Source organism: Hibiscus syriacus, unplaced genomic scaffold, assembly GCF_006381635.1.
Source record: "Hibiscus syriacus cultivar Baekdansim isolate YM2019G1 unplaced genomic scaffold, ASM638163v2 tig00110694_pilon, whole genome shotgun sequence".
Classification (NCBI taxonomy): Eukaryota; Viridiplantae; Streptophyta; class Magnoliopsida; order Malvales; family Malvaceae; genus Hibiscus; species Hibiscus syriacus.
In genome coordinates this window covers 1,365,134-1,378,261 of record NW_024062828.1, presented here as the reverse complement: position 1 = coordinate 1,378,261, position 13,128 = coordinate 1,365,134, and the positions used below count along the sequence as shown (strand labels likewise).

The following is a 13,128-nucleotide window of genomic DNA, read 5'->3' as shown; positions in this document are numbered from 1 at the left end:
TGTAATGAATTTCACTTGATAAATTAAAAATTATTTTTAAAATAATATAACTGAATAAATTTAAGATAAGATATTTTGATAATCACTCAACTTGAATAGATTTTAAAAATATTTAATATTTTTTATAAGCAAAGAACACGTAAATACATTAAATGTAAGGGCTTGTCTCTTCTTAGATTACATCAACTACAACCGTAGGAAGTGTATCGAACTTTATTAACCAATTTAAATGTAACTTTTCAATTTTCACGTATTAACCTATCAATCATATTCACAAGAGCATGAAATGTTGGATATTTTATTAACAATTTTAACTATTTCAGCATTGTTCACTTCTACTTCAAGTTGATATTAAATCTTTCAACTGTTGAAATAAAGAAATTAAAGAATACTTCATTTAATGATTAATTTACAAAAGTATTATATTTATACAAGAATGCTGTAACTAATCTATCAATAACAACCCTGACCAACTCGTACAACTACCTCTCAACATGAACATGCATAACACATAATAGATCGCCCATGATTCAACAACAAGAAGAGAACAACTTCTCACATTTTTTGTAAAGCGGAATATCCAATTTCCATGGTCATCTCTCAAAAGATCTCTCTCCGATGCATCTTGGTTAACTGCTCCATCTGAATTGGCCCTTATTCATCCAGCTGCTGCTCGTCTCCACCTCCTTAGATTTTTGCGTTGTTAGACATTTTTACAAATGCCACAATGAATATTACTTGTCATGCGTTTCCTATAGCGTTCCACGTTCGTTAAGAGTTTTTCATGAAATACCATTACTAAATTATCAATAATAAGATGATATGATAATTTAATGCTAACGTAAGCTGATATGAAAGTAATTTTCTTTATTTCACATCATTATTTTTTTTATTTAATATTTTTTGTATTATTGAAAAAAACTATATTATCCTACATCCTTTACGATCACCTATACATCAATACATTCGTTTCATCGTCTTCCATCACTTTATCAAGTTATTTTTTTTTTCACTCAAAAAACTCTTTTAACAATTCATAAAATTAAATACAAAAATCTATAATTTTTAAGGTTTACGTGCCTTCTTAAATTTGAGAGACGTTTAAAATTTTAAATAATAAAAAATATCATCTCAAGAGGACGAATACATACTTCAAAAATAACCTCATCTGACAGCCATTGAAAGAGATCAGAGCTTTAAAATATTAAACTTCAGGTAAATCCTCGATGATTTTAGATAAATTTCGCAAAGAAATCATTCCAAAAATGATATTCAAATATTTTAACACCAATCTTACTGCAAATAGTGATAAGAGATGATTGATAAACAATGACAGCAGCATCCTGAAAAAGAAATTTAGACATGGAGGAACCTGTGGTATTGATTTTGAATAAATCCAGCTTTATGGCATAATATGGAAAGGTCAACAGGAATAATAATTTAAATCCAAACGAACAAATAGTAATCAATCCATGGTAAATAATAAACTGCACATTGGGAGCTGACAACATACAACCAGCATATCTCATGAGAGGTTGAAGAAATTACAGTTGGTAGTACTAACACAAGCTCCATCAGTCTTCTTCATCGTCTTCACCTTCTGGAAGCCCCATATCGTCTCCGATACCCTCGAGCAGTTGGTCAACATTTTCACCTAATTCAGATAACCTTGCGCTCAACTTTTCCACCTTGCTCTGCTCTTGTCCGAGGCACACAAGTAAATCATTCAACTCTGCTTCGCTTTCCTTCTGAGCTTCTTCCCTAGCTTCGGCTATTATTGCCTCGATATCTGGAGATGTTGACGTCCCACCGCTCTTCAAAGTTTTAACCTCTTTTTCTAGTTGGATATTGTTCTGTTCAAGACTATTGTAAGCATCAGATAGACTCTTGAGATCAGACTCTAGTTTCCCTGCCAAATTCTGGTACATTAATGCCTCTGATTCAACCTTGGCTTTCTCTGCCTTCAGCATCTCTACCCGTTGAGATGCCTCCTGAAGATCTCTCCGAAGAGTTTCCATCTGGACTCTATCCGAGCTACTGCCTGCCGTTAGCTCAGGTTGAGAATGACCTGTCCTTGCCAAATCCTCAGCCAAAGTGGCATTCCGGCCAAGAAGTTTCTAGAAATGAAAAGGAACGGAAACAGAAGATCAGCCAGGTAAAAGCAAAGGAAGCCAATTGGCAAACATAATTATTTTAAAATGTTAGTGAATTTGCAAATAATGATAAAAAAAAAAGAACCCAATAAATGCACACAAATGAAACATGTGAATTCAATACGCTCTTTAGATAGTAAAATGATTTCCAACTAACGAGTTCTTGTGGTTTTTAGCTATGTTAATCGGGCTCGGATTAAAGTGTTAGACAAAGATATATATCTGACACGAGTATGGTTAGATTTTTCTAAGTTTTATTTTCATACATTTTTGTAGGATCCTTTGAAGTCATGTCCCATATTCAAGAGGTGGAAACGGATAATGAAAAAAAGGAGTCTGAGCAACACAGGTTTTAGCTTTCAATTACCTGTATCTCAAAGCACTGCGTCTCCACAAATGCTTTTAGCCGCTTGATATACTCCTTATCACTCTCTCCACCCTTTTGTTCCATATCGGCTGGCACAACAGCCACATCACTCTTAGGGCGACTGTAAACATCTACAATGTTCTCTCTAATATTCACTTCCACACTTTTCACAAAACTAACAAACTGAGCATCACATATTGATGTGAGGATTGGGTGATCCTCACTCTTCTGATATGTCAAATCACTCTCATTGACATCTTCAATCTCTGTCATAATAGCAGCAGTGGATCTTGTTAAAGGTTTATGGGATTGAGTTGGCTTCACTGAAGAGAAAATGAAGCTTCTCTGCATCTCATCAAACTTCAGGAAGTACGATGTAAGCCCAATTTTCTGGCTTATAGCATCAGCTATAGTAAAACTATCCTTTCCATTTTCACTAGATTTATTGTAAATAATGCATTCTCCCAAGAGAACTGCAGCCAACCCCCTAACACACACAGTTGATGATGTAGCTGACACCAACTCAAGCAGATACGTTAAGTGGGGGCGTGAATCTAGGAAGCATTGCACTGCACTTGGGCAATCTGCTAGCCAAGTGATGAGCAGTTTCAAGATAATTGGTTGGATATATGAGTAACCTGGTTTCCCATCTTTATTTTTCATTGAAGTGGCAACCGCCAAATACCTAACAATTCGGTGCAATAGTAGCTCTGGAGCTCCTAAGGATGGCATTGACGCTTCGAGCTCAACCTGTAGAACCTGAAAGTCTTCATTGAAATTAGAATGCAGGAAAATAGAGGCATACAGTTTCCATTTTTCTCTAGATGCAAGGGAAAAGGGGAGAAAGAATGTGACAGCATACCCTTTCTTTGCACTGAGTATTGTCCTTGAGAATATGAGTAAGGACACTAGCAGCCCTGCAACAAGACTGTAATTCACAATATTAGCTGGACAATTCGCAGGTGGTAAGCAACATGAAGAAAATCTAATAGTATGCTATATGATGGATATAAATATTTATAAAATCTTAATACATATCATAAGATGGTTCAACAAATTTAGGTTCTCGATATTGTTTTTCAATGTTCATGACAAACAATGGAGAAGTGTGAACATTAGATTACCTCAAGATCGCCATCACTTTCACTCATTGCAAGACCACGTAACAGCATGCTGCCACATATACACCGTAATCAAATAATTTCACCAAATGAAGTTTGTACAGAACAAGCAAACAGCCAAGTAAAACTTTTAAGATTTAACTAACACCATAGAGTTCAACACATTTTCCTAGTCTGAGTAGCCTAATAAAAGAGAAAAAGAAAGCATTATGAGTGAACAAACCTTCCAAATGACATATTCACATCCTCCTCAAGGGAAGCAGCAGCCATTGAAATTGGATGTGGAATTAATGTTGATGCTAGCATTGCTTGCCCATCCTTGTTTTTCTAGAAATAAGAACCAAAGTTCACAATCAAGAAACAGCAATTCACACCAAGACACTTCATGTAAATTACATGGGCATAATTATTAACAAAAGAAAAATATCAAGAAAGCTGTGATATAAACCTCACAGAAGTTCTTAAAAACATAGTCAGCCGCAATAAACTCTTGCATGCTAGATGTTCGCAAAATGATTCGGAGAAGAGAATTCAAAGCAGGTTCTACTTGTCGCTCCTCACCAAGAACTTTACTGGAAAGGGCATCCAGATTCTTGGAATGCCCAGCAACCAAGTCACCAATGCACCTTAGTGCCTGGCAAAATATAATCATTAGAGAAGTGTATGATGAAATAAAAAAATAGAAAAAATCTAGAATGAGATCTCACTGAACAGCGCAGAGCAACTGGAGCCCATTGACTTTCAACACCCAGCATTAGCAGATGGTCCAATAACTTCTTCTACAATCAAGGAAACAGGAAACAAGATAACATATCACATAAACAGATGGCTCCGCAGACAGTCAATCAAGTAGAAACTATTTGTAATGAACCTGAGATAGGACTGTTTTATTGGCGATCTTGTTTGAATCTTTTTGAGGGTCTGATTCTGAACCTCCCATCATCAACAAATTAATAGTCTCCAACGCACTGAGTAAATTAATTGTCTACTGGGATGTTGTTTTTTTCACGAAAACAGAAAATCACCAGTAAGCTTGTGGTAAATCTACAGGAACTGACAATGGAAGGAAAATAGAGCTATTATACTTGAGTATCTAACCTTCTGTTGAGTAAAACTGTAAGAGATTCCCCTTATTTTCAATATTGATATTAAGGGATCAAAACCCACAGTCTCCCTTAGTAGCACCTGAAACACACTTAAAATTAGTACCAGAGAAAACTTCATAAACAGAGAGAAATAACAATGAAAATATAACATGGACTATACATGATTTGAGGCATTGCTGCGAAGAAGGTTGTTCAGTAACTCAAGACAATCCTGTATAGGAACAATATATCAGTACCTCAGTAATTCATTTATAGGATTCTGTAATAATGGCGTTGCAATATAGAATTGACTGCAGCTAAAGAAGTTGCAGACATAATAATAATGATATTAATAATAATAATAATAATAAAGAATGCTCTAATCCTCTAACAGCAGACAAGTCAGAACAAGTTCATTGAAGTCCAGAATTAAAAATCCAATGAACCACCTGCACAACAACACCCCCTTCAGAACCTCCTTCCTCTTTCATGATACTAAAAATCTTTTCAAATACACCTTCAAAGACTACAATCTTTTGGATCTCCTGAAATCATAAAGCTCTCTGAGTTAGAATGACAAACAAAAAAAAAGAGTAAGCAAAGTTCATGTGCAAAATCAAAAAGAAAACGAAATTAAAGGGCAGAAGGGGGAGGATCAATAAACAAAACCAAAGTCTCACCTCAGCTTCACGAGTCAAGTAGGTAAGAAGCAGTAAGGCTTCATTTCGTATAACCTGGAAGACCGACAGAGATCAACATGATAAAAAAGAAAGAATCACATAATATAATAAGCCTATCCCAATATAACTTTGAGACAAACATGAACATTAGGTTAAATAACCAGAAGGTTCATGAAGATGCATATTCAAAGAGCAGGTGTAGAACAAAGCAGAACATGGAAATTAACAAACTTTGCATGAAGAACATTTGGCTAATAACTGCTTACCTCACGGTCCATCAACATATCCATGAGTCGAGTTATACCACGAGGAATAGACAGAATGGCTTCCTGTAACCTGAATAGGAACTCAGCTTGAGGCTTTCAAGCAGAAACCAAAAAAAAAATTATCTCGGTAGAATAGAAAGGAATTTCTCTAAAACTCATACCTATTTGGAGAATTATTGAGAAGGACTGTTAAAATTTGAAGAGTGTAATATCGCACATAGAAATCCTCCTCTGACTACAAAATCACCAACAGAGAAGATAATGATGCTATCACAAGATGGATCCATACTAAGAGGTAAAATATGTTCCAGATACATAAAATAACTCTCACCAGCAAACTTAGTAGAAGAGAAATGCTCTCTGATTCTCGGGAAAGCAAATCAGTATTCATTAAAGCTGGCTGAACCTCATTTGTAGGCCCTTTTACATGATCAATTGGTGTCAGAGCACTAACAAGAGTTTCAAGTGCACCACGAACCTGCATAAAGGGGATGAATTTCAATCATTGTTATCAATTTTCAGTCAACCGCTTCACCTGGAGGGATAAAGGAAAACAACAATATCTGGACAACCTGATTAGGGATGATAGAGGTTTGAAACTAGGATCTTTCTCTGAAATAATTGGAGGAGGTCCTCCTATTCTTGCAGAGTTGCTGGCGATCAAAAGAGGTTTAAGTCTCATTGAAGAGTTGGGATCTTTTCCAACTCAGAGGATTATCTTGGAATCAGACTCGACCACGGCTCTCAAATGGATCAAAAATCCAGAATTATGTACCCCGTTGTTTCAGTCCTTGGTAAGAGGCGTAGCTACTTATGTGGAAGGAAGGGGTATCATCTCAAGACATATTGTGAGAGCTGCTAACTGGGAAGCGGATGAGTTGGCAAAAGCTGGTATAGGATGATCAGTGGTTATGAGTTATAGTTATTAAGCTGGGGTGTTCTGTTTTTTAAGGGGCTTGGTTTTTTGTGCTGCAGTTTGTGTCTATGATTGTTAAGTCTTATGTTATAAGCAGACCATGGTTATGGATTGGTTGTATGTTATGTTCAAGATTAATACAATTCAGAGGCGCTCTTTTCCTCCTTCCTTTGTCCTTCATGTTACTTATGTAACATGTAGGATATGAAGGGGGTTTTTAATGAGGCCTATATTCTATCAAAAAAAAAACAATATCTGGACAACAAGAAAAAAAGGCCCATTGGACTGCAGACTGTTGGACTAAAGTTCTCTCAAAAGTACCATACATGCACAACCGAGAGACATTGTATGAAAAACAATAAAAAGTATAGAACAATAATTGCAAGCAAAAGAGATCTCAAACCATTTCAACATCATCTCGTTCTTCCTTTAAGACACCCATGAGTACAGGAAAACCTGAAAATTTGTATGCACTAGCTTTATTATACAATATAGAAACACAAGGCAAGAACGATAGGAGAATGTAACTTCAGTACTAGCTTTAACAAGGTAGGAACACACACCCATAGCTCCAAAAGCTAGCTGGCCAGCACCACTTTCAGCCACAATAGACTGAAGATCTGCAATAGCATTCCTCCTGTCCTCCGCAAGGACACCATTACTTATCCGGTCGAGCAAGCGTTCAACATAACTGTTGACATAAGAAAAATGGTAAATCAATCATATCATCAATATCAAATATAGCAAAATAAATAGCAATTACTGATATTCTCAATTCAATTACCTATCCTCACTCGAGCCAGAGTTCTCATTTCCAAAAACAAACCCAACAACCCCCTGCACAAAACACATAGTTTAATACTCATAATCACAAAGACTTTAAAAATAGATAAATAAAAACCATTGCATTCATAACGCACCAACAAAATCCGTTTAGGCAACATACAGTAAGCATGTATCCGGAAACTTAAGCGACACAGTGAACTGAACAAGAGGAACCAAAAACTGTGATTTACTTTTTCCCCCCTAGAAAATGCGGAGTCCAAACCGTGCTTTCGATAAGAATCAATCGGCTAATTAAATTTACACACAACGAAAAATTGTAGGATTCGCACTATATACATATCAAATTTGCTAATTTAGTCCACCTTAATTCTAACATCAACCGCTAGCTAAAACTAAATCAAAACTCCAATTTAAATATATAGAAGATTTGAAACAACAACATTAGCCCCAATCAATGATAAAAAAAGAGAGTAATGATTATAAGAATCAAACATAAATTTCACCTTGTAACGAGACGCCAAATCCATCTAAGCTCAATTAAGGAGCACAGAAAATCCTGAATAAAAAAGAAGAAATTCGAAACTATTGAAAGGTTAAAATCATCGATTGACCTAATCAAATCTAACGATTACGGTAGGAGAAGCAAATTTAGGGCAATAATGGAGAAACCTGAAGAGGATCGAGTGATGTGGAAAGAGAAGATATGGGGCACAAGTTTGAATTTGGATCTGCGTTTTACGTGGATTTTGATCGTCGTTTTCTGACTCAGCGAGTTGGATGATTATCGAATGAAAAGATTTGTGAGCCAAAAAGCAAATTAATAAATAAAATTAAAGGAATGGATAAACGGGGCGAGTTAGTGATGATTTGGGCCAATCGAGGCCCATATCTAGGTAAGTGCCCTTCTCGGCTTCAATAAGTTTTGACTTTTAAAAATAATAATAAAAAGAAAACACTTTATACTTGAATTGAAAAATACTTTATAGACGCTGTAATTTATAGATTTTATTTTTTATTAAAAATTATTTTTAAATAAAATTATTTTTTATGTATTTTATTTGTTTGAATAAATATTTTATTTATTTAAAATATTTACTTTAATTAATTAACTCTTTTTTCCAATTGAATAAATACAATATCATTGATTATCTTAAGTTTTAGGGAGAAAAAGCTAAAATTTTGATTGCTTTCAATAAGAGAGATAACATCCTAATATAAAGTAAGACGACACTCTCTCTTTTCAATCAAGGCGTATCAATATTTCTTATCATGAATTCAGAGTTTTTAAGGTGAAAAAGCCAATACTTCATTACTTCTAATCGAGGAGAAATAACCACTTAATATAAAATAAGACAATGGCTTCTCATTCCAACTGAAGTAAAAGAAATATCGATTACCCCTAAGAATTTCACATTAATCTTTATTCAAATTGAAATTATGCAACAAAAATTTAAATTAATTGAAACTGATCTTTAATTACATTAATTATGCAACAAACGACTGAATAGTTCAAGGATATCACGTCTATTGATTAGCTAATAAAGTAAATATGTCATCACAATAGAAGATTCAAATAAGGACACCTATCTATCTTATGCAACAATCGATCATAGGGTTTATAACCACATAGAATCAAAATATTTTGATAAAATCGTCAATTTCATTAATGTGAGGATTGTTGAAAAAATTACGATAAATTAGAAAATTTGAGCCATATTTTCAATAGGTAAAGGTAGAGATTCGAATGATGCATTTATTGATTTATATTCTACTCCACTCCATGAGTTCTTTACAACAGTATCTCATATGATCAAAACGGATGAGTGATGAATGAGAAATTGATGCTCAAAATATGTTTCACGTGAATTATGTAAGAAAAATGGAAAAGCTCAGTATTTATATATTTTAACTCACTCGCTAGGTATTGAAGGATTTGAGTTGATGTTGTACCTTACCTACAAGTACTTGAGTGTAAATTCAAACTTGCTAAACCCAATTAAAGTTGGGGACATACTCGTAAACTATTTTTTTATACTCTAGTTTTCGATGATAGGCACGAGCAAGGATATAATTCGTAATCTTTACAATTGATAAAATTGAATGCTCTTACAATATCATGATTGTTTTTTGTGAATAAAAAATTATTAAAATTTGAATTTTATGATTCCGTTATATTAAAATTATTTAAATTTATATTCATAACCTTAAATAACCATCACCTTTTACATGTTCATATCTTAGACCTGATCATTTACCCTTATAAAACCTTAAACCACTCACTCCACCCATCGTAAATCTCTAAATTTAATCAAGCATAAACCACCTACTAACTTAAAATTAAATTGAAATTGTTTTTTTTATGAAAGAGACCTTTGGTGAAAAATGACTTTTTCTTGTTACAGCGTAAATTGACTTTTGAGGATCTGAATCATTCTTATCACGTAAGACAAAAATACATATTATATACCGTACCGTTCATAAAACATGATTAACGTAGCATACCTTTATTCTTCAAGATACAAATAAATGTCATTTTGAGAATATATCTTTAAATGATATTAATTCAATAATTTAAAAATATATATTTAAATGAAAGATATCCAAAAATGCCCATACTTTCACGTAATTTCTTTTTGCGCAACAAATAAATTAGTATAGGAAAAAGACAGACTCGGATAACAAAAGATTTTCCATTTAAACCAGCGATTAACGCGGACGAGTCAACTCAAAAGTACGGCAACATGTTTTAGCAACTGCCTATGTTTGACAGGTCAGCACTTGCTCTTCACCAAGTAAAAATCCTCTACGAACACCTCGAAATTAAGGAAGTTAATTTGAGGCGTGGGGATTTATTTATTTATTTTGGCTGAGCAAATTTTGTGGGGTTATAAGTTTCCGTTTATCTTTGGAATTGAAGAATCCGGTGAAGAACCCAAAAGGCTCTTATTGAAAAAGAGAAGAAGGGAGGAAAAACAATCAGAGATTTTTTTTCCAAGTCATTGTTGAATCTTTACTGGGTTTTTGTTTTCCTAGATTTTCTCTCCTTCAAAATTTTGGCCTTTTTTTCATGTCAATTCTGAGAAAACCAAACTTGCATCTGCATTTTCTTATAATTTACACCAAGGGATTGGAAAGTTTTAATCTTTGTTTCTCTGTTTATTAATCATGTCTGACGGCTACTCTAATTCAAAGAAGACAGATGATATTTGTGAACAAGTCTGTGGTCAGATCATTTTCCTGCTTGATTTTGAGTTTTTCCCACATGTGTTTCTGTATATCTTTGAAGAAAAATTTCTCGGAAAATCATATGCTCTAGCACTAAAAATAGATTGGCATTGTATTTGGAAGGAATAGGAAAATTATCTGGGTTCTTTTCCCTATCCAGATGATGATGTTAAGCAGACATAGTTGATGTTATGTAGGAATATGATGTTCTTTTATTTTATCGATCCTAAATTAAGATTATCTTTGCTTATTTTTATTGTTTATGCTTAATTTGTCCATCTTAGAAACGTTGCCTTGTCCATAATCTGCAGCGGGCATCGTTTGCAGCACTGAGAATATCTCGATTGCGGGGGATCGATATCCGGGTTTGTATTGTCATTGTTGTTGTCGTTGCGATCCCGGTGTTCATCTTCGGCGTATATTTGCACGGTCAGAAGATCACATATTTCCTGAGACCACTATGGGAGTCACCTCCTAAGCCATTCCATGAAATCCCTCACTATTATCATGAGAATGTGACAATGGAGACACTCAGCAAACTTCATGGATGGAAAATCCGCAAGTCCCCTAGACGAGTCTTCGATACGGTGTTGTTCAACAACGAGATCGACATCATCACGCTCCGTTGGAAAGAACTGTATCCGTAAGTATCGCAGTTTGTGCTTCTCGAGTCCAATTCGACGTATACTGGCATAGCGAAACCATTGCTTTTCGCTGACAACAGACATCGGTTTAAGTTCATCGAGCCTCGTTTGAATTATGGGATGATTGGTGGGAGGTTCAAGAAGGGTGAAAATCCTTTTGTTGAGGAAGCATATCAGAGAGTTGCATCGGACCAGCTTATCAGAATAGCCAAAATAGAAGACGACGATTTGTTGATAATGTCCGATGCGGATGAGATCCCTAGTGCGCATACGATTAATCTATTGAGATGGTGTGATGATATACCGCTTATCATTCATCTTCAGTTGCGAAACTACCTGTACTCTTTTGAGTATCATCTCGACAACGAAAGCTGGAGAGCCTCGGTCCATGGGTACAAGTCGGGTAAGACCAGATATGCTCATTATCGTCAAGCCGATATTATCTTGTCCGATGCGGGGTGGCATTGTAGCTTTTGTTTTCGGTACATTAGTGGGTTTATATTCAAGATGAAGGCTTATAGCCACACCGATCGAGTGAGGTTCTCCCACTACTTGAACCCCAAAAGGATTCAAGAGGTAATATGCAAAGGACCTGACCTATTCGACATGATTCCTGAAGAGTACACGTTCAAGGAGATCGTCGGGAAGAAGGGATCTATACCCCGCTCGTATTCGGCTGTCCATCTTCCAGAATATCTGTTGAACAACGCGGAGAGACTCAAATATCTTTTGCCTGGCAACTGCAAAAGAGAAAGTGGCTGAATCAAGGAAATGGCCTGCTCGAAAGTGTTCAATTACGAGTTGTTTGCCTCACCGGAAACGGCCTGCATTAGCCCCGTTTGACGGCTATGGTGTAACATTGCTAGAATTATGCCTTGATTATACTGAAAGCTAGGTAGAACCATGACTGTGAGGGGAAACTTGATATATGTTCTCTTTTCGAAGTCGATCGATAACTCGTTACCGGAGAAGCTAGATTAAGTGGTTCGTGATGGAATGACATATTCACTGGATTTACACAAATGATTAGAATGACATTTTCCCATATTTTTCCTTGATGGGAATCTTGTTTTTCTTGAACTATTGATCCATAACTTGTAGATTTGTACCATTTGACATTCTCCCAATGATGGTAATGCTGGGTTATTCATCCTGAAAGATTGAAGCTATTTAATTAAAAATAAATAAAGCAGGCTTCTTTTTGTTATAACTTAAGTTCAATAATCATTAAACAAATGCATCCACAGTCTTCTAAACAAGTACATTGAGGATGGGACAGAATAGGCTTGTAGGAGATTTTGCAATTTATCTTTACATTTGTTTAGGGTATTTGAACACAATCTTGCTTTTTTCCCTTTCTATTCCCAACATCCTGAGAAGACGGGTGATATAAAAATATGGGAAAATTATTTTAGATATCACTTAATTTTATCCGTCGATTCGTTTATATCACTGAATTTTTAATTCTATCAATTATAGCACCGAATTTTAGTTTTACATTTAACTATATAACTCTGTCGTTAAGTCGATAACGAGATGATGACACGGCTAAAGGTTACTGATGTGACTTGCCACACCAAAATAATATCATTTTGATGTGATTGTTATGATGCCTAAAATGACGTCGTTTTAGACACTAAAATTTAAGACTGTATCGATCTTGCCACTAAACTTTTAAGTGGTTTACCTTTTTGGCATTGTACTTTCTGGCTGTCACCGACAGCAAATCACTGTCCGTCACCTACTGTCTTTCACAACAAAATCGATACTAAAATGTTCGTATTTCACTCTTCATTCTTCTCATATGATTAGTTTTCCGTAAAATTCACTCAAAAGCGACGAATCTTCATTTAAAAGTTTGGCGTACCAATACTTCGAGCTCTTT

General features: G+C 35.1%; 1 protein-coding gene and 1 pseudogene across 3 annotated transcripts; one reads left to right on the top strand and one right to left on the bottom strand.

Moving 5' to 3' along the window:
- Positions 1-1,465: 1,465 nt before the first annotated feature.
- Positions 1,466-8,169, bottom strand: LOC120138480 (golgin candidate 6-like). 3 transcript variants are annotated; one of them, XM_039153932.1, is made up of 20 exons: positions 8,044-8,169; positions 7,878-7,930; positions 7,373-7,425; positions 7,152-7,279; positions 6,992-7,065; positions 6,004-6,150; positions 5,834-5,907; positions 5,673-5,742; positions 5,407-5,460; positions 5,176-5,271; positions 4,908-4,958; positions 4,740-4,826; positions 4,513-4,626; positions 4,349-4,420; positions 4,090-4,275; positions 3,865-3,968; positions 3,645-3,693; positions 3,383-3,448; positions 2,521-3,279; positions 1,466-2,117 (listed from the first exon to the last, which is right to left on the bottom strand). In XM_039153932.1, exons 2-20 carry the CDS (start codon positions 7,899-7,901, stop codon positions 1,575-1,577), a joined length of 2,751 nt encoding a protein of 916 aa, XP_039009863.1. In that variant the 5' UTR covers positions 7,902-7,930; positions 8,044-8,169; the 3' UTR covers positions 1,466-1,574. The 3 variants fall into 3 exon arrangements, with proteins under 3 accessions (XP_039009863.1, XP_039009864.1, XP_039009865.1); XM_039153933.1 differs by having other exon boundaries at positions 7,878-7,956; positions 8,044-8,150; XM_039153934.1 differs by having other exon boundaries at positions 1,575-2,117; positions 6,992-7,044.
- A 2,370-nt stretch (positions 8,170-10,539) lies between these two features.
- On the top strand, positions 10,540-12,190 carry LOC120138572 (annotated as a pseudogene).
- Positions 12,191-13,128: the final 938 nt, after the last annotated feature.

Coding starts and splice junctions, on each gene's coding strand:
- LOC120138480 (XM_039153932.1), bottom strand. CDS start 7,901: ATGGATTTGGCGTCTCGTTACAAG. Junction 4,276..4,348: donor CAGTTGCTCTGCGCTGTTCA/GTGAGATCTCAT, acceptor ATATTTTGCCAG/GCACTAAGGTGCATTGGTGA. Junction 3,449..3,644: donor AAAGTGATGGCGATCTTGAG/GTAATCTAATGT, acceptor TGTGAATTACAG/TCTTGTTGCAGGGCTGCTAG.